This window comes from Strigops habroptila, chromosome 7 (assembly GCF_004027225.2).
Source record: "Strigops habroptila isolate Jane chromosome 7, bStrHab1.2.pri, whole genome shotgun sequence".
In the NCBI taxonomy this organism is placed as follows: Eukaryota; Metazoa; Chordata; class Aves; order Psittaciformes; family Psittacidae; genus Strigops; species Strigops habroptila.
The window spans coordinates 24,804,538-24,824,953 of NC_044283.2; the positions used below are offsets into that span (position 1 = coordinate 24,804,538).

At 40.6% G+C, this 20,416-nt stretch overlaps 1 protein-coding gene across 18 annotated transcripts in view; it reads right to left on the reverse strand.

Moving 5' to 3' along the window:
• Positions 1-20,416, reverse strand: part of APBB2 (amyloid beta precursor protein binding family B member 2) — a 179,622-nt gene that overhangs the window by 23,749 nt on the left and 135,457 nt on the right. For 15 of the 18 annotated variants that reach the window (XM_030493263.2, XM_032920085.1, XM_030493261.1 and 12 more), the window contains one exon: positions 19,303-19,430. In XM_030493263.2, the coding sequence (XP_030349123.1) occupies positions 19,303-19,430 (128 nt within the window). Of the gene's footprint in view, positions 1-3,174; positions 3,347-3,438; positions 4,084-19,302; positions 19,431-20,416 lie in introns of those variants that run through there. The other 3 variants (XM_030493265.1, XM_030493264.1, XM_030493266.1) reach the window with 2 other exon arrangements.

Consider the following 20,416-nt stretch of genomic DNA (forward strand, 5'->3'; position numbering starts at 1 on the left):
TTTTTGAGCAGATGAGAGAAAACCAGGCTGCCACGTGCCACCTACACCCTGATCAAGTACAGAGGTCTGCCCTCCGACCTCCACTATCTTCGAACGTGTTCACATGGGACTACACCCATCAGCAGCAGCCCAGACCATCTCCTCCTAAGAGATAACAACCAGCTGAATGTCTTTGTTTTCAATTACTGTAGAGTTTTAGTGGAGTAAAATATGTTTTACTTGATTAAGAATAATGATGCATGTCACGAGCCTTTCGTCTTTATTTACAGTTAGAAGTACTTGCCCAAGCATATCCTCTGAGGCACAGAAGAGGCCCTACTCTGGTTTTCTAATCTGCAATTATGAAGTCTAGTAGCACTTAATGCAGCAAATGTTTATGTAAAATGTATTTACACCTCAACACCACAACATGAACAAATAAAGGAAACAACCTTCATTTCTGTGCATTTGGAAGCCTCTCTGTTGCTTAGCGAATGATTATGTTCTTCACTTATGCATGCCATTAGAGAAATACAGTTTCTTTCTCTGAAAGGAAAAGCAGCTGTGGTTTAGAATTTTTCTAAGGGGTTGGTAGTTTTTTAACTTTTTCCTTTTTAAAAAAATAGTCTTTAAGCCTTTTGTCTTCCAGCAAATATCAGACTATTCCAGCACACTAGCCTTGAGCTTCTGAGTCCCTGCTACCACCAGGACGAAGACTGAGTAACAGTACAACTAAGGCTTTTCTGCAGAAGTCCCCTGTTCACTGTGGACCAGATTGTGCCATCAATTTTTAAGCAATTCTCCACTGGTAGCAAAAAGATTTCTGCTTAAAAATTGATGGCTTGATCTAGCCTTCTGTTGCTTATCATATATTATGAAGACTACTATAACCTAGTCAGATTATATTTTTTAACTAAAAGAAAACATGAGGCAGCCTGGCACATCATATGAATCCACATTTTTTAAAGACTGATTTGTGCTCTTAAGACCAGAAGCTCTGAATCAGAAAGTACCCCTGATAGTCTGGGTGCTAGACACCACAGTGGTATCTGACCGGCAAGCTGGTTCCTTGTTATTCCTCAAATCCTCTCCATAAACAAACAACTTCAGGTCACCATTTCTTCAGGGTTTCTCTCATCTGCATGCACTGAATGACAATGACTGGAGACCTGAGATGAAAGAGTGGGTGCAGTTACAGCTCCCTGACGGACATGGCCACCCCAGGCACCTCCGTTCCTGATGTAAGCTAGGGGCATCTTTTATAACCCACTGCCGACCTCCTCTCCTTAGGAAATGTTATATTTGGCTTGTTGGGGAAAAGAAGCACATTTCTGGAAGCATGAGAAGAACTTTGAACAGCAGGCCACCTTTTCCCCAGATCACTAGCCCACCATTTTAGATGGATCAGTCGGATGTGATTTTCTATTGTATTTTTTTTTAAGAACTATTAAATTCAGCAATAAAGATATTTCCAACTTGGAAACTTCTTAAAACATATAGAGAAGGCTTTAATATCACATTAAAATACCACAACAGCAACAAAAAAAAAAAAAAAAAAAAAAGAGGATCTTGTTTTCTTTGGCAGATACCAAACCAGGCACATGCCAGTTATTTTGTAATAGGGGGAAATTCAACTGAATGCAACTTACTGACTTTATATTCCCCCTCATTTAGAACTGTTAAATGTCAGGTTTTGACCTGGGTTAACTTCACCCAGAGAATAAGCTTATCTCAGCCTATCTCAAACTACACTGGAGCAAAGTCTGCATTCTAATACAAATAAAAGCTACACAGCGCAGTTGAATCAATACTACCACACTAATATCAATTAGAACAGAATTTTGTCCCCAATAACAGAGTTTTACTTCACATCACGAAACACAGCAAAATCCAAACAGCAAACCAGAAAACCTTGCCCAACAGGATGCCCAACAGTCTATAGCAACACCTTAATTACCTAAAATACCAATTCACACAGTTTGATCCTCATCTGTATTCTAACTGATCAGTGTTTAAAATATCTTCATAGATAGGGTTATTTACTTATATACATTCACTGTTGCAGAAGGGAAAACTAACCAGTACTTCAAAAAAAAAAAAAGATAATTAATAATAATAAAAAAATCTAACTGGTACTACATAATAAAACCCCACTATCTTTCTCCTCCTCTCTTTTAACTCCTTATGAAAATAAATAAGCCAATTTTTGCGAAGAAGTGCTCTAGGGCTAAATAATATCATTTTCCTCACTCACAAGTTGTTATAATTACATTAACTGCAAGGCAACAGCTACAAAGGCCTAATTAAAGCCATAGTTTTAAGAGATTAAACACTTCATATATTTCCCTGATAGAGATCAAGACTCAGCAATGTTTGTTATCCTTTCAGGAAGAAAAAATTACTGCACAGAACAGGGAGAGCAATGAGGTTCCATAACATGCGAGAAACTTAAGAGTGAAGCTGCTGAGTTTAAAGACAAAGATGAATGTGCTTGTCGCTCTTCACTCCCCCCTGTACCCAGAGTAATGAGGATTCAAAGCGATATATCAATTAACAAATCAATGACATTTCTCCTGCTGCAAATACTTTATGAATACAGATAGGATTAAGCAAGCACAGAGATCTCAAGGCAATATATTACATTTAAATCATGAAGTTTCCTCTTCTGTCAAAAGAGCCATTAACCATTTCACTTCAACTAAATATATTTTTACATGCATGTATTCCCCCCAGCCAGTGCAATACTTCTGTCTTTAAACATGTTTACTTCTTTTGGAGCTCTACAAAGATTTCAAATTGCACAATCTCCATTATCAATTATGGGTTGAAAGAAGACAGGCTAGCTAGAAGTTAGCTAGGAATTACATGTAAATAACTATACAGGTGCTGTATGTTTGGGGGAAAACATAGAGAGTTTTCTTCTCTTCGGTAAATGAGGTTGCTACTATTCTTAACTACAGCATCTTTTTATCCATTAACACAGCATTATCAGTAAAAACAAATTATGATCATCCTCTGTAGAATCATGCTGGTCAATATGCAGCCAGTAACCACAGCCAGTTTAGGAACATGTAATTCTGAGGTGAACACAGTCCCCCAAACCTATTAATCATCAGGATCCATTAGTTAGCTTACTGCTCAAATGAGCAACATCAGAAGAGAGAAAGGAGAGGGAGAACGGCACCAAATACTCACCGCTCAGCACACAGTCCAGCATTTCTGCTACAGTGCTCTCCTGAAGGTTGTTAAGTGTCAGCTTTGGAGAGAAGAAATCCGACTTGCCTTTGTCACACTAGGAGCAGTAATTTGCCTTGCAGGCATCCACACAGAAGCTTTAGACTAATGGACCATAGCTTTGAAAATACAGCTCGAGACAAAGGCTATTCCTAACGTGAGACTGCTGTCTGGGGTGGGGGGGGAGGCTGACAGTTTTCTCTTGTCACTTTTTAAGTTTCTTACCTTTTTGTTGCAGCAAACACGAATTTAATGCCAAGCACGTCATACACAAGCACCCAACTCAGTGCTCTGCCTGGTCCCCGTCACCGTTAGCATGTAACTAGGCACCGGATGATGCAAAGTGCACTTGATGCAGCCGTGTACTTGCACTTCGACGATGGGGGCGGAAAAGCCCCCGAGAACAGCAGCTCATTCATTTTGCATTGAGTTGAAGCACATCATGTCAGCTCCCGCTCTCCTCACAGACTGTGCACACTTGTGCTCGCTGGCTCCAGCTGTGAGACAGTGGGTGCTGCTTTCTCCCTGGAAGGCACCGCTCCATCAGGGGTGTGTCTTCTCCTCCCTTCCCATGGCTTTTACCATTTGCCCGCTCCCCGCGCTCTGACCTGCAGAAGAGGCCCCTCGCCTCCCCCTTTAACAAATCTCCGCTGCTATGCGTTGTGTTTCTAGCCTGCAAACTTCCAAGATTAATCTGCTGTGACAGAAGCAATCTTTTGGGGAAAGCTGAAGTGCGCAGGGCTTCTTCTCCTCCTAGTTTTCCAAAACCAGTACAATGCTTTCACAGCATGACTCTGAATGCAGCAGTGAAAGCAAGTCTCTTTAAAAGGCAGCAAAGATTTACAGCTAAATCCAAAAATTCAGACAGAAGTGCAACTGCCTTCACTTCAATGAAATTATACCTGCTTATGCTAGAAGTGAGATTTATCCTTGAGCTATAAAAAGAAACATACCAAATAATTTGATTTTCCAGGACTGGCACATGCAATAACAGTAAATCTAATTTAGAGATGTTGCTTGTGCTAAAGGTGGTGGTAAACACAATGCTCCTGGAGCTCTGGTTTTTATTTGGCAAAACTCCCCATCAAACGTACTCAATGAGCAATAAAGAGCTGCTTCCCCAGGGCCTCTGCTCAGAAAGGGGCAGGGCTTAAACCCCTACCCGAGGCATTCAGTTTTCACAGCTACCTGTGGCATTGCACATCACTCCTCCCGGATGCAGAGGAGGACTGATGGGAGGCAAACTCCAACCAAGAAACAACCGCAATGGTTTGAGGACATGTGCCACCACCCTGCACATCGCTCTTTTCCATCCAAGGGAACTGCTCGTGGGATCAGACCTTGCCCTCCTCAAGGAAAACGAGCCAACACAGCATATGCCCACCAGCGAGCCTCTTTAAACTAGCCGAGCTCAACGCGAGTGAAAGCAGGGCAGAGAACGTGACCATGGATATCTCCACCAGCAAGTTTCAGATGGTAAAAAGCAGTTAAAGACAGTTTTCTGGCAGTCTCTTCTTCCAGCCACACAGATGCATTGGGAGCAGGATGTTTGTTCACCACCTAAATATACCCTGAGTTTCTAGTGAGGTTGCTTCCTTCCTTCCCTCCTGCATATCATCAACAGGGTTTGGCAGGACCAGTTATGCTCAAGCAACAACCTGTGCCATCCTGAAAGCCTTCCGCTGATTTCCACAGGAGTAACAGGTTGGAATTTCATAAACAAATCTGTTGATGCTGCCTAAGAAGAAACAGATCCAACTCTTCCTTTCTTGGATGTGCTGGATGCCCAGTGCTAACAAGCATTCAAAGCCATGTAATAGTTTTTGCACTGAAGCAAACAAGTAAATTCTCAAAAGCCCTGACACAAATGTGGAACTCACTTGTGGGGACAGAAAGAGACATTTTTATGGACAAGCAAAACAGCAACCTGAAACTGGCTAAATGCAGTAAAATATACATGCAATACATTTTTAATCCAGGTTCCAATATGCATTTAACATAACTGATTTAAATTTGCAAATGAAGACAGAATTAACCTGATATCTATGACAACTACCCTCTTTCTTTGCTGTTCTCCACTTTTAATCTCAACAAGCAGCATGCAACAGGATATGGTAGCCTTTCAGCTGGCCAAACAACAGCACTCGTGAGAACAATGTTAGACTGACTTAAAAGGCTTCTAAGGATAGAAGCCAGACTTTGCCATTTTAATATGCTGGAACAGTCTGTGGGAGAGAACCACTTTTCTCTGAACATTCTTCAGTATAAGAAAAGAGATTCAGCAGAATTTTGGAACCCTGTAAAAATAAGTGTAATTAAAACTACATCCCAGTCTTCGAGTTCTTAGCTGGTTATCCAGTAAATGAACTGGAACTGAATTCTAATCCTGTGCGGTTTTGATATTTTGGTACGTGACAGATGTGATACTTACTGCCCGTGCACCTTTCAGTAATAGTATGGCTGGATACAAACATGCTGCCTTTGTTTTGAGAAATAACTTGCCCTGATGTCAGCATTTCAGCTTCCCTTTCCCTTGCCTCACACTCTCAGCTCCTCTAAATTTGTTGCTTCTAGTTGCTGACTATGAAAAGGGCAACAGATTTACCTCTGCCACCAGGAACAGGAAAATCTCCCAGGGCTTGGCCAGTTTCTGAAAATAAAAAAGAATTTGGGCCCAATGTTTTCCCATTTGTGCACATACAATTTGCTTAGTAGCTACAACTGCGCTTTGTGGTTTTTGTTCTGGCAAAACTTAGCTTTACTAAACCTCCATCCCATCCAAAAATGTGAATTCAAACATGAATTTAAAATTTTAGGTATAGACTTTGGGGGTGGGTGGTGTCTGATTTCTCATTCCTTAGAGTTTACTTGGCCAAATATATGTATCCTGAAAATGAAAGGCAGAACTCACACAGAAATCTTCTTTCATGAACTGTGTTTTAAAGAATAATCATCAATAACTTAAGTTTTGAGAGCAGCCATGGAAGCCGCAGCACTCAGCATCTGGCTGACAGGCTCTCCCCAGCAACAACTGCTACCATAAACCATGTGAAAGAATTTCCAGTGCAAACACTGCACTGAGTCCCATTTCCCACTGCCGGCCAGAGCTGTGAGCTTGTAGCCATATCACTAGGCAGGAAGGATCTCTGTACTGCAGTTTACCTACAGGCTGCAAAAGAAATGAGCTTGCAGCAGGTCATGGGTCAAATTTACACTGACAAAAACACCACAAGCAGCCAGCCCTGGCAAGACGAAAACTGCCCTTTGTGAGCTCTCAGCTCACAATGACCTGAGAAATCCAACTCTTGCACTGCCAAGAGTGCCAAATTCAAGGCAGCAGGGATGTTTTGAGGCATGCCTCGTGTATTAATGCAACATGTATTGTTCAAGCCTCTCCCAGCTATCACGTGCTGCCCTCCCATGGGTCCCCAGCTAGGTTGTATGTCCTGAAGCTGCCGTGTTCCTCATTGGAGATAAGGTTTAGCCAAGCTCTTCACCAGGGAATGAATATTTAACACCGTAAGGAATCTGGGCAGATCTCCACTCCCTCAGCAGTGATGGTGTGCTTAATTCTCTGGTTAAACTGCCAGTGAACAGCAGGGCATTCGAGTAAATGAAATTAGCTTATACTCTAGACACAGGGGTGGGACCATGCTCTCCCCAAATTGATCAAATATTCCTACTGCACGGCCAGAAGCTATTTACCTCAGAGCAAAATACTGAGTATCCCATCACACAGCTCCGGTAATACCAGCAGAGCTGTGGCTGGACTGAAGAAATAAAAACACTATCAGTGGCTGATACCCTCATATTCAATCTGAGCATGTGCAAGCACTAGATCCAAGGGTTTCACATACAGAAAATTTGGAGAAGAAAATGAGTTTATGAGTAAGGAGCCTGGATTCAGGTTGCTGTTTATTTCAGTTTGAACAAAAGGAAAATGGTGTTGTATCAACAAATCCCTGTTGTAAGGCCGAGAGTGCATTTTTGCAGGTGGAAAGGTAGTTAGCCCTAGCAGCTGCACTCACACTGCTGGCTCACACTTGTAGACCTGTAGACTTGTAGTCCTACACTCAAGATAAAAACAGAAGCAGGCTTGCATCCCAGCTCCTTCACCTGCAGCACTCAAAGCTCTGCTTCTGCCCTACAGGGAGAGAGACAAACATTTCCCAAGCTTGCCCTGCCTTTTGCTATTCTGAGGCATCCATCCTATTTCTGAAGCAAAAAATTCTGGCATTTCCAGGAAATAAAAACCCTCCCATTGTTGTGATCATCTGCTTTCATCACAAATTATAAAGCAGCAACAGGAGTGCCAAATCTTCTAATTTACCTGAAATTTCATATTATCTTTGAAAACAGAAGGGAGAAGGTGATGGATAAGTGAGAAAACATTTAATAAAGTTTAAATCCTAGATTCAGACAGCTATATGAGAATCTCTCATGAAACAAGTTTCCATCATCCATGGACAGATGGAGGAAATTTGAAATACTACGTTGAATCCTAAAGGCTCAAAAACGACAAAATTAATATACCATTTATGAATGCTTGGGTTGGAAATATCCTAGAAGAGCTTTGTTTGTTTTTTAAACTAAGGGCCTTGAAGCCACATATGTACTTTGTAAATGAATACAGGGCAAAAGCCATTAATAAGTTTGCTTTGTCTAATTCATCTCATTATGTTCCTGATGGTAGCTCAGCAAAAGCAGAGATGAAAAGCAATTTTCTTCATAAAATACACGACTGTCCCCCCAAAAGAAAATATCTTCCTTAGTGCTTTTTTTTTTTTTTTGTGGGAATAGGTACTTTTTATCTTAAATGTGTATCTACATTGTTGGAGATGTACATGTAAAGTTTATTTAGATTCCTCGACATCATGAAAAGGAACAGGCAGAAAATAAACTTCTTAATGAAGAAAGACCGACCTATGATACACAACCATGAAGCAAAAGCCACCTTTAGCAAACTGAACTACATGTGTGAGCAGCTTGCCAAAAGAAGGATCTTAACTGCTATGAGATTGTCTGCAATTGCAGAAGACCGGCCATAAGAACGCAGGTGGATCCAACCCATCTGAGCTACTGAAAAATTATTCTTTAAGTAATCTACAGCTTCTCTTTCTGCATCTTTTTGACAAGTACAGCATCATTCCAAACACTGCCACATGTAACAGATATCCCAGATCACAGGCAAGCTCATTGTTAAAGGTTCTTGTCTGAAGTGGAAAATTCACTTCATTGATGTTACACATAAGCTCAGCAGGATAGCAGGTCAAATACTGAAGCTGGCCACCTTGCCTGACCCTGCAGACTTCAAACTCTTTCAGATCCTTCTAAAATTCATAGTAGGCGCTTTACTTTTCCACCTGCTATTTGTTCTTCTACAAGAACCCTAGCCCTGCGAAAGAAAGAGCATTTACACCATCCTGCCGCTCCCAGAGATATTACAATCACTTTGTTGAGCAGTACACAGGTTTTCCAGGTCCACATCTGTAAGTTATGGACTAACCCATCTCATGCTGAAGTTAATAAAAAACTTCCCATCAATTATAAGTGGAATTTGGTCAGACTCAGGGGGTGCCACATGTACACCCAGCCAGCTTTGAAACTAATCAAGGTGGGGAGAGGGGAACTTCAAGAAGTAAAATATTGAAATTTTAGAGACAATTGAGATCTATGTTTAATGCATGATTCAAATTACAAATTTAAATTATTTTTATGGCATTAAGATGAAGAGCATTTCTGTGAAGCAGACCATCACAAGAGACATAATGCACACAGATTTTTCAATGTCATTAAGCACAATTTTCTTCTCAAAAAAAATACAGATGTTCACGTAACACAGTTTCTAAATAGAAAAACAAGTCAGTAAAAAACAAACCCTAAATGTTTAAGACACTTGAATTACCTGTTGAAAAAAATCTTTTTGTTTGCTCAAATTCATGTTTAAGTTTCTGCTAATCAACCTGCACCAGTCAAAGAGATTTCAGCAGGTGATCTACCTCCTTTGCCAGAGGGCGAATTGTGCTGAATACCACTAAGACCCTTTTGCCTGGTGGAGTTAATGAAAGGAAAGAGGCCAACATACCACCCTCAGAATTAAAAGCCTGAAGTGAAAAGGCCTTCTACAGACATGTAATGGGTAAGACAGTAGATGATATACATAAAGAGGTACGACATATAAATATTTGAATTGCAATCAGCTAGTAGCAAACGTGGAAAAGCATCCCAAGGCAGATGTGATGTTTAAATAATTGAAGTGGTAAGTTGACAGCAAAAGCATCTTCTTAGATTTTAGAGGTACATTCCAAATGATTATACCAGTGCAGTTTAGTCAAGTTAGTGACTGTGCTTAAAGAGACAGGACAAAATTTGGACCTTCTCTTACTATAGCATATACCAAATTCCAGAAGACCTTCAGTGGTCTACAAATACATAGTTATGTCCCAAGTTCTCTTGATATCAGGAGTGTAACACTGATGCAAACATGAGAAGTGTGTTTATATAGGTGGATATAAATATTTACACAGTAAAGGCATATATAGAATCATCATACCTCCCTCTAACCTGCAGGTAGAGTACAGGCATCAACTGTTTGGACAGGAAGAAGAGCTAGATTCAGGTCGTTTTCTGGACATACTTTTGCTTTTTGATTTCTTAAACTAAAAAGCTGTTAATATCCCACATTATATATTAAGTAGCGTAACACAGAGAACTGAATGAAACCTTTTCCACTGCACAGTAAATTTTCTCCTCTGAATTACTTTTTCAGAAATTATTTGCCCAGTATAGAAATAATTTTTAGGAAGTAAAATTTTTGCCTACAATAGAAACGAATAAGCTTAATAAATACATGTCTTATGAGAGGTTGACCTTTACAAGCAAGCCACCACACAACAGAAAAGTCCGTTACTGCTCATACAAACATACTATAATCAAGGTAACAAAGAGCTGTATGGAACATCTCAGCCAGCATGGTGCTTGTAACCATTCTCAGCACAATTTTTCTTAAAACATTGCTGTTTTCTTCAGTGGTGTCCTGGGTTCAGCTGTAGCAGTCACTTCTCTCCTTCTTAGTAGCTGGCGCAGTGCTGTGTTTTCGACTTTAGCCTGAGAACAATGCTGATAACACACCAATGTTTTAGTTGTTGCTAAGTAATGTTTACCCTGATCACGGACTTTTCAGTCTCATGCTCTGCCAGTGAGGAGGGGCATGGGAAGCCGTGAGGAAGCAGAGACAGGACACCTGACCCAAACTGGCCAAAGGAGTATTCCATACCACAGCATGTCATGCCCAGTATAGAAACTGGGGGGAGTTACCTGGAAGGCCCAGATCACTGCTCGGGTCAGGCTCGGTATCGGTCGGCGGGTGGTGAGCAATTGTATCCTCTCCCCTTGTTATTTCCCTTACCATTATTATCATTGGTGGCAGCAGTAGTGGTTTTGTATTATACCTTAGTTACTGGACTGTTCTTATCTCGACTTGTCGGATTTACATTCTTTTGATTCTCCTCCCCATCCCTCCGGGAGCAGGCTGGGGGTGAAGGAGGGAAGTGAGTGAGCGGCTGCATGGTTCTGAGTTACTGGCTGGGCTTAAACCATGACAAGTGGTCTATGCTCCCTGTGGCTTTTCTCCTCAGAAGGTTTTTTTATACGCCCATCTTATTAGTAACTGACCAGCTTCAATATACATTAGACTAGCAAAGTGAAAACACTAGTGGACTAATTTGGTTTTCTCTCGTCTGCTACAGAGAGCTTATGCTGGACAAGGTCTTGAGATAAGAATGAAAGAATACAGTAAAGTTTTGTATTTTTTTTTTAAGAAAAGTGTAACTGAATTGACATTATTTGTCAGCCTTCAGAAGACTGTCAAAACATAATTCTCTTGTGAAATTTCATTCCACAGGTGGTTCCTTCTATACACAGTCCCTACAGCTGACATATCATCTGAGAGATGTGAAACTAAGAGTCTAACTTCAGTGCTGCTGAAGATGAAGGTGGTGAAAGGCAGGTACCTTAAGTCAACCCTGACTGATTTGGGAGGAGGATGCTATTTTTTGTTAGCATAGCCTCCACTGAAAGGAACCAACAGATTGTATATGCACCCAAGTGCATGACCAGGCAAAGTAAATAAGGTAAGTTAAAACCATCTTTGATTGTCACTTAAGACCAAAGCTTCTAACTGGGTGTTGAAAACAAGGAGGTCTGTGGAAAGCCTGGGAGGGACATGTTCTCTGTTCACAGCTACAGAGCTGGAGAGCAGCTGCTTTTTGCATCACTTTCACCACTGTTTTGCCATGGAGTTAAAGCAGCAGTTAAATATAGGAATACAGCCTGGATGTAGCATCTGCTTGATTAACATACAGTGAAAGGAATAATACAAGAAAACATCAGATTTCCAACCCAAACCAGCAGGCAGTAGCTCTCCTGAGCCACAGATACTTTCACAGGCATCTCAGGCTATTCTCCAGGGACCTGTGCAATAGCCACTTATGCTGACGGATTACCCTAGTTATATCCTTAAGTGTTTGAGTTTAATAGCTGAAATCATAGGGAATATACGGAAATTTTCTAGCACAGATTTGTAGAAAGTCTTTAAGCCAGGGACTCAGTCAATATGCCACATTTTTATTAATTGAGACAACCTGACTACATCACAGTGGTTATTTGTAGTCGAGCTTTAGACACCCTTTGTTGTAACTGAAAGTTTTACAGCTGAACAATTCCAAGTGCTGTTTAAAAAAAGCGTTCCTCCCAGAAGAAACACAAAATACAATTCCCAAATTATATGCAATATTTTCCATTATTTCCTGAAAATAAATATAGATTAATAAAGACATTCTACAATAAAATACTTAAACAGGGTTCTGTTTACGGTGAGTAAGCATTCATTACCATGCTCAAACTTCTAGCAGAGCAAGTGGCACATTTTAAATGGTTGGTTGGTTGTTTTTCCCCTAATAAGAAGGGAAGCCTCCTGCCATTTTGCCCACTTCTTTACAAGCAAATGCCTCAGCACTACCCTGAGCTGTCCTTGATGAGGTTCTCTGTTGCTGTCCCACTCTCACAGAAATCCTTACAGTTCTCCTCTTCTGTGTTTGTCCCAATTCCCTTGCTCCACGAGACTTCTCTGCACTCATGCTAATCTACTGCTGCTACGCTTCTCAGCTGCTGCTTCTGCCTTTAAGCTTTTCAAAGGTGACCAAATATCTATGGCCAATATTCTCCCTAAGCATATCCTTTTTTCTCAGCTGCTCTCAAAAGGTGAATCCATTGTTCATGAGCACCTGAGCTGCTCACAAGCCTCATCTGTAACACAGAAAAATCCCTCACTGTCACATGTAATCATTTTTCCATCTCATTAGTGGCATTAGGCAAAAAAGATAGAGGGATGTTGCCCTGACACAGTTGAAGCCACTATTGATACAAAACCATTCATTGGTGCAAAACTGTGTGTGCTGATTTCAAGCTAATACAGGCCTATTTCAATGCAACTTCAGTCTACCATGTCTTTCACGTTAAACCCTGAAACTAAACCAACTCAGTTTCACTAATCAAAGTATGAATGCACGCACACAGCTTTTTGTACCCATTTAACCATATTTGCTTGAAAACACATTAATTCTCTAAGCTTGACTGGATTTCCCCTTTCACAGCTGCATTGTTTCATTACCCCCTCCTACAACACACTGCATTTGCAAACAATAATGTCATGCCTTATGGATATAAATGGGAAGTTTTGTATAAATAATCACCTAAACTATTTCTTAGTGAGAAGGAAAATGCTACCAAAACAAACAGAAATGGTTATTCAGACAAAGCTGGCCTAGGGAAAAGGAGAAAGCAAAAGATTACTCTAAAAAAGACAGCTAAGAGTATGGGCCAGGAAAGCCAGTAAAATCCTTTTCCTCCATTGTAATCCCTCACCTGTGCCCCATTTACGTTGATTCGTTACAGTATGTTTTGTCCTTATTCCAAGGTTACAGGGAACCAAGGGGAATAGGCAGTATTGATTAACGGTGACTCAGAGTTGGAAGAGTTCAGCTGGAATTACACATTCTTTGGAGGGTGTTATCTTTTCAGAAGAGCAGGTGCAAACACCATCTCAGTTTTAATTTCTTTTATTTCTTGCTTTTCTTGACCATGTCTCTTTAATGCAGGAGAGAAAGTTTATTACTCATTATCTTGCACAGCTTGATAAGCTTCTCTCATGGAATCAGAGAAAGACTCAATCTCAGAGCACATTCAATCATCACCTCAAAGAGAAGGCACTCCAGAGAGACCTTAGACACCTCCCTGAACAATGCAGCTATAAGCCACTACATCACTGAAGCCTGATGTTGTGTTGCTTGTATACAAAATATTTTCTGAAAAGAGGAGTGATAATTGCAGCTTCAACGGGATATCCCAACTATACCAAACCTGAATTTATTGTCCATACTTCTCTTAGCTTTTAATTGCCTAATTAAGGTTGGGTATCCCTCCTAAAAATCTCATGTCCATGTGACAGACATGTACTGGAGCTCAAGCCAGGTAATATCTGTAAGAACACAATCTCAGTGAGGAAATACAGAACAGAACCCCAGAAGACAAGCACTTGACCTGCAGCACAGCTGTCACACTCCCCATTCACCCCTTTTATGTCCTCTAACAAACCAGCCCTCACTCAGGTACATGCGTACCGCTCTTGACATGCACTCAAGAGCTAAAAAGAAAACATTTAACCTGCTGTAGCTTTGTTACTCAAGTGAAAATTTCCAATTCTGGATGTCTAGAGAAAGATTCCTACATCTGCATTTAGACATTTGATTTTCAAAGACACTGGAAGTCAGTGGACAGTGCAGGTGTTACCTCTGAAACCAGGCCATTTTCATTTAGCTGTTGAAACAGCAAGGTAGTATCCTATTTTTAACTCCCCATATTCTGAGGAATGTGAGCCACCACTTTACACCATTTCCTCCTCATTTTCCACAGATTTGTCTCATTTTCTCACTCACATCACCCCAATAGTTTTCTCAGCTCTTGCTTTAACATGTCCTGAAATAACAGAGCTCAGGTGATTCCTGTTTTGTTGTTAGGACTTTCTTCTCTGCCAGCCCTAGAGGATTATGTCCACCTGCCTTCGGGTGTCAATTCATTTAACTATCTGCTCTCCCTTTTAGAAGCAGCTTGAGCCTCATCTTTGGTGCATGCATTGTCCTACTTTTCTTTAATCCAGTTGTTCTCTCTGTCTTCCTTTCCATTTTGATTCCCAGCCTCATTTTATTCCCTGACGTCTAGGCAGCAGAAAAACAGCAGCAGTTCAAAGAAGTAAGACAATGGACATTCATAGAGATGAAGAGATCCCCACCACCATCACCTGACAAAATGGGCATTATTAGGGCAGAGGAGGGAGTGCAATGCTTTCACACTGTCTAGTCAGAGCGCCTCGTAATCAGAAAACCCTAATATCAGAGAATCTGCCTCTCCATCACTTAAAAACAAGAGCAACCATGCTTCCTCCTAAGCCTACCAGGGAAACACACAAACTATACAGAGAAAGCAAACCTGCACAATGTGGTGACAAAGCTACTGCATGAACAGTCACGTGCTACATGTTTTGTCCAACATGCCATGTGCCCACAGCATCCAGTAACCAGTTCCATATTCAGCCCCACCAAAGCTGTCTCCTGAACCCACCTGCAGCCCTCCTGGCCAGCTAACCACTGAATTTTTCAACTGGAAGATACTGTTGTTGTATGGAGATAGCAGGCGAGAAGAAACCGTGCTCTTTTAGGCAACTTAAGTCCTGTAGAGGTTTTAAAAACTGAGGTGGGCTTTGAATTGCTGGAAGAGCAATGAAGATAAAGCAGGATTGAGGGAAATGTGCTAACGGAAACTCTTTTGCAAAATTGATGGGCCATTACCTTTTCTCTCTTGTTAGCGAGCTGCTCAGAAAGCAAAGGGCATGCAACCACCAGTCGAGAAGGGGAGACAAAACCTAACATGAGGAATGATTAATGTACAGTCTTGCAGCTCACAAGTGAGAAGAACAACCCTTTATAGCTTCAGTAGACTATTTTCCAACATGATTTTAAAGCCCAGAAAAAACCATGTCATGGATGGCCTTGTTAGGAAGCAAACACAGCACTGACAATTGTTCACTAATAGACCTGTGATACCACCAGCCCTCCAAGTGACAATGACCTTAGTGATCTTGAAATCAAACTATTTAAACAAGTGTGAGGACTTTTGTTATTTACATATAATTCTAAATGAATGGTCATGGCTCTGTTTTCAGTACAGCAAGAGAAGACGACTCTACACAGTATAGAGGCTTTCGCTTTTAAAAATCACACAGTATGGCCTAAGAAATCAAGTCTGCCAAACGGTTGGACAGATACAGTATATTTATTTTCTTTCAATACCCATATATATGTATCAAACATAGGAGCTCAGAGTCTACATATATATGTACTCACATATACATGCATAACCACCAATTTGTGGGAACCTGCTTTTGTTCATGATCTTGTGAAGGTGCTTCTTAAAGTCAAACATGTTCTGCCGATTAATTGAAACCAAGGGATGCTACCTTTTGAAACACAGAATCACTACACAGCCTAAGCCAACAAAATGATGAAGCCTTTACTTATCACAGAACTGTAGAGGTCAAGATAATAGTGTAACGCATGGAGAGAGTGATTACAACCTCCCAGAGGATGTTTCTGCCTGAGGTGAGGTAGCAGACACATCCTCGGATTAAACTTTTATCAGCAGATCTCTGTATTTCATCAATCTTTCATTACTGCATAGTTTAGAGAATCATCTGGTCAGGTGTCATTAGAAAACCTCTTCATCTTCCAAAGCAAAGCTACCTAAATAAATTACTATAAGCAAAACAGAGTTAAAAAGGAGGGCCTGCAGATCATTATGGGGTTCTTTTAGCTCAAATAGAGGAAAATTCACATTTCTACAATATTTTAAAATTGAAACACTGCCTTTCACAACAAATCCAATATATTATACAGGCTCTTGGGCCAGAAGATGTAGCTAATTAACAAAACCTATGTGCAACAACTTCTGGAAGAGCTTCATCCCAGAACCTGTGATTGCATCAACTTCCTTAATCCACCCAAGCAGCAATGTGACCCCCTCACTTTTCTCTGATGGTGGCAAACTCATGGAAAGCTGCTTTGCAATCAGTGAGTGGCTCTGGTGTTTCTCACCTCAGGACCAGTAGGTACTCTTACCAGGATGAGCCCCTACGAGGACTGCATGCTAATGTGTACATGAAAAGAGATGCCGTGCGATTTCCAGCTCAACAATGTGGTTTTCTCATCTTCGGTTCTCCTGTCACCAAATGCTTTTTTCTTGTGTGTTAGTACTTCTTCAGCAAACGCTACATCATTTATGCTACCCTTCAAAGCATGTTTCCTATACTGAAACTCTCTATGCCCAAAACACATTGTACATCTGATTAATCAATCATAAATTTGTTCTTTTTGCTTGTCTTTTGGATCTTCTGCTATTTATCATCACATCCAGTCTGAGTTTAGTCACAAATAATGGCTAACTCTTTTCTTAGTCTTTTTACTTTTAATGGGTCAATAAAGTGAAATTTCAAAAAGAGTGTGCTCCAGCCCTGACTGGACACAAAATTTCTGTAGAAGCATTTATGAAAATACTTGAGAAGGGCTAAGAATAGGAAAACTCTGAAATCAAACTTATAAAAAAGTAGGTTTTGGTAGAAGCAGCTAAGAACATTACTGTGCCAGCAAACGAAATATTAAGGCTAATATTGATTGTATATTTATATATTAAACCTTCAATAAACTATTTCTTGCTGTTATTTACAGCAACCAATCAAGACAAGTCATGTTCTCTAGCAACAAGAAATGTTCACTTTCAGCACAGAAAGGCCAGCTCCCTATTCTGATGGTAGAAAGATGAGAAAAGATCAGTCTAATTGCTCTGCCAGGTTCTCTGTACTGTCAGTGTTACAAAAAAAAAAAACAACCCCACAAAAACCGCTTTTCAGCAAAACAGTAGAGGAAGCACCTACCTTTTATGATCAAAAGGAAGAGCACTGGGTTTGTTTGGGGTTGGTTTGTTTTTAAACTTGGACCTGTACTTCTCCAACATGCTCCACAACCTTTTTTTTTTTTCCTTAATAGAGACATGAGTTTCTGCAGAAGTGCCAACAGAACTGGAATTCATCTTTGGTCCCCATGAAAATACGCAGGAGTGGGACCAGAGATGCTATTTCCTGGTACATAGCTTTAGGTAACTGTGGGATACCACGGCAGGTCCATAGGTCAGAGCAGACACAATGACCCGTGCACAAACAACCCTTCCCACCAACTTCTGTCCTACTGACAGGGCTTATGTTCCTCTAAGAGAGTTTGCTATTGCCTCCCGCCCCCAGATACATTTCACCAAAAACTCACAACATTCAAGGTGCCACATGATTGCAAAGGGCACATTTCTCAAATTCTGATGTCTCCTTTCAGCATGGATATTTCTATGACCAGTTCTGTCTCTCGGAGCACAAGGTACCCAGCCTGGAGAAATGTGACTCACATCTTTTATAGACAACATAATGGAATGATTTTATTTTCCAAGGAAATGTAAATATTGGAAAAAAGAACTATAAATACTCCAAAACAATTAACAAAGAGCAAAGCTGACTTCCTTTATCCTGTAAAGCTGCATCACATTTAGGTGTCCCTTATGATGCTTTATTTCCTGACCAAAACAAGCTACTACAAAATCTGACTTGCATAGAAATGCGCAGTGCACTCATTTTCCAAGGCAAACAAAGCACTGTAAGGGTTTATTCATAAGAAGTTAAAACCTTTTTACTTCCCACCATTTAAAACTGGATTTGCCCCTTTCAGATCTCTCAAAAACCTGCACAATGGAAATGAAATACAGTAAAAAAGAAAACAAAATGAACCATCAGTCATTTACAGAAGTAAAAATATAGAAAGATGGAATTGGGTCACCCTCCTTTTGGAAATTTGGCCAGAGATAATCAGAAACTTGGCGTGTACGTGTGTGAGATTAAAGGAGTTTCAGAAAATCCGGGAAAGATTTGTTCAGGTCCAAAATGTCATTTCCCATCAAAAGTCAGAGACAAAAAAAACCCAACAAACCCAGACCTTATTACTGCAAATATCTCAATAATCAAACATGGACACAAAACACAGCAGCTCATTAATGTTATTCAATTCTTACTGCCCATGTATCGGGATGGATACTGTCCGAAGAACCTGGAATTACTCAATGTGAATGGCAATGGTTTTGATACATCAAAATGCTCAATGGGGCAGGGAGACAGTTTGCTGTCCTGCTGTGTCAGTCACGTTCACAACCCTGTTCCCACAGCAATGTTATATGACAAAGAAGGATGTTACCAAAAGATGACGGGTCAGGAGGAATGCTAAGGAAAGACTGCCTCCAGGGCAGGAAGGCCGTTAGCATACACCCATGGTCGCTCCCTGTGGCAGGGAAGAACTTCAGCTCACAGGCAGTCAGGTTTCAGGGACAAACCTTAGTTGTCCGCACACCCTTCAGAACTGTCTTACATCAAGATCTCTAAGTAATAGTCATGGATTAAAAACATTACTTTTCCCTCAATCTTACTTCTTTCTCTGTCAAATCAAGTATCCCAAGAAAGTGGAAAACATGCATAGAGTCAAACCAGCACATTTAACTTGGACCAGCAAGACGACATGCTTTCACATAGCCAGGAGAAACATACAACCGAACATACCTGAATGCATGGTTTTACAGTAAACAAGTATTATATAAATCCCTAAAACAAAATAATGTTGCATGTGCAGTTTTACGCACCTGGATGAATTAATCTGATAGGTTTGCTCAATACAGGTTTATTAAAACAGCATGTAAGTGGTACACTATGAAAAGCAGAGATTTAAAAAAAGCAAGCAAAAGAAGAATTTACCCACCTCCTCATAGCCCCTGGGACACAATTACTCAATCAAAAGAATAGGTTTGATACCTAACTTGCTCCAGGTGCATGTCTATTCTCTATCAGCAGCCAGAAATAGCACCAAGTCAAGAGAGATAAGGAGAGTGAAGACTCACCGGCCGTTGTCACGCCCCACGCCCCAGACTCTGATGCTCACAATGGGCTGTGAATGAAGAACTGTGCGGTCCATGGGATCGATCAGGTTCAGCATGTCATTTTCCAGTATAAGGTACATGTCTTTGCCCTGCAACTCCAGACAAAGTACAGTTACACAGTACATCCCCCTCTCAAACTGAGATCAGTGTGTGTTATGCCTATGCAGTTTCGACTTGCTTAATTTACTCAAAGTTTCCATTTGTTCCAACACCAATTGAAAACAAGTTCATCTACTTCTGGTGTGAAAAAGATCCAAGACGGTATCTTGCTACTACTATATTTTTAAATGATCCCAGTCACAAAAAGCTTTGATGGCTTTTAAATGCAACTATTTGACTCATTCAACCTCAAGTTATTCAACAAATTATGCGTTTACCGTTCTCCAGTAAATTCTTTCAAATACATAAGAAGTCAAGAACTGTCTTAATAGTAATAGCTTACATCAAAACCTGTACTCTGGAGCCAGAGTTTCTTCCTTCAAACAATGTGCTTTGTTTCCATAAACCTTAACCAATGGGTCATGGGAACAGACAGCAATTTGTACATGTCAAAGGATTTATAGAATACTCTTTGAAGAAACATTAATTAAAGGGGAAAAACCTAGCATTAAGACACAAATGTGAATTCTGCCAATGACTGCAGAATCCTGGAGCCAGGATTTCTCCCTAATTCTTCTGGCATGTAAGAACAAGGAGAATGCTTTTTCCCCTCGGAGGAAACAAATTTAGAGGCAATTTTTCTTTTGATGCTAATTCACAAATGCTAATCTTCCTCCTATACACAGTATTTGAAGAAGGTCTGCTACCTCTTTTATCATATCTAATAGCTCTCTTCTCAGAGACTGTACACCTACTCCGCAGAACACAAAATCCCACAGAAATCATCTAGACCTATCGCCGAGAGGTAAGACAAGCTCCCGCTGATAAGAAGGTGGAAGCTATCAGCTAAATATAGAGTAATTTCTTTCCTCTCTATTGTGCCAGAATCTATAAATGAACATGAAGCATGGAAAGGGTCTGACTTCCTACTGACAAATGTTTCAACAACCACCTTTTTCTTCACCTCAGTGACACA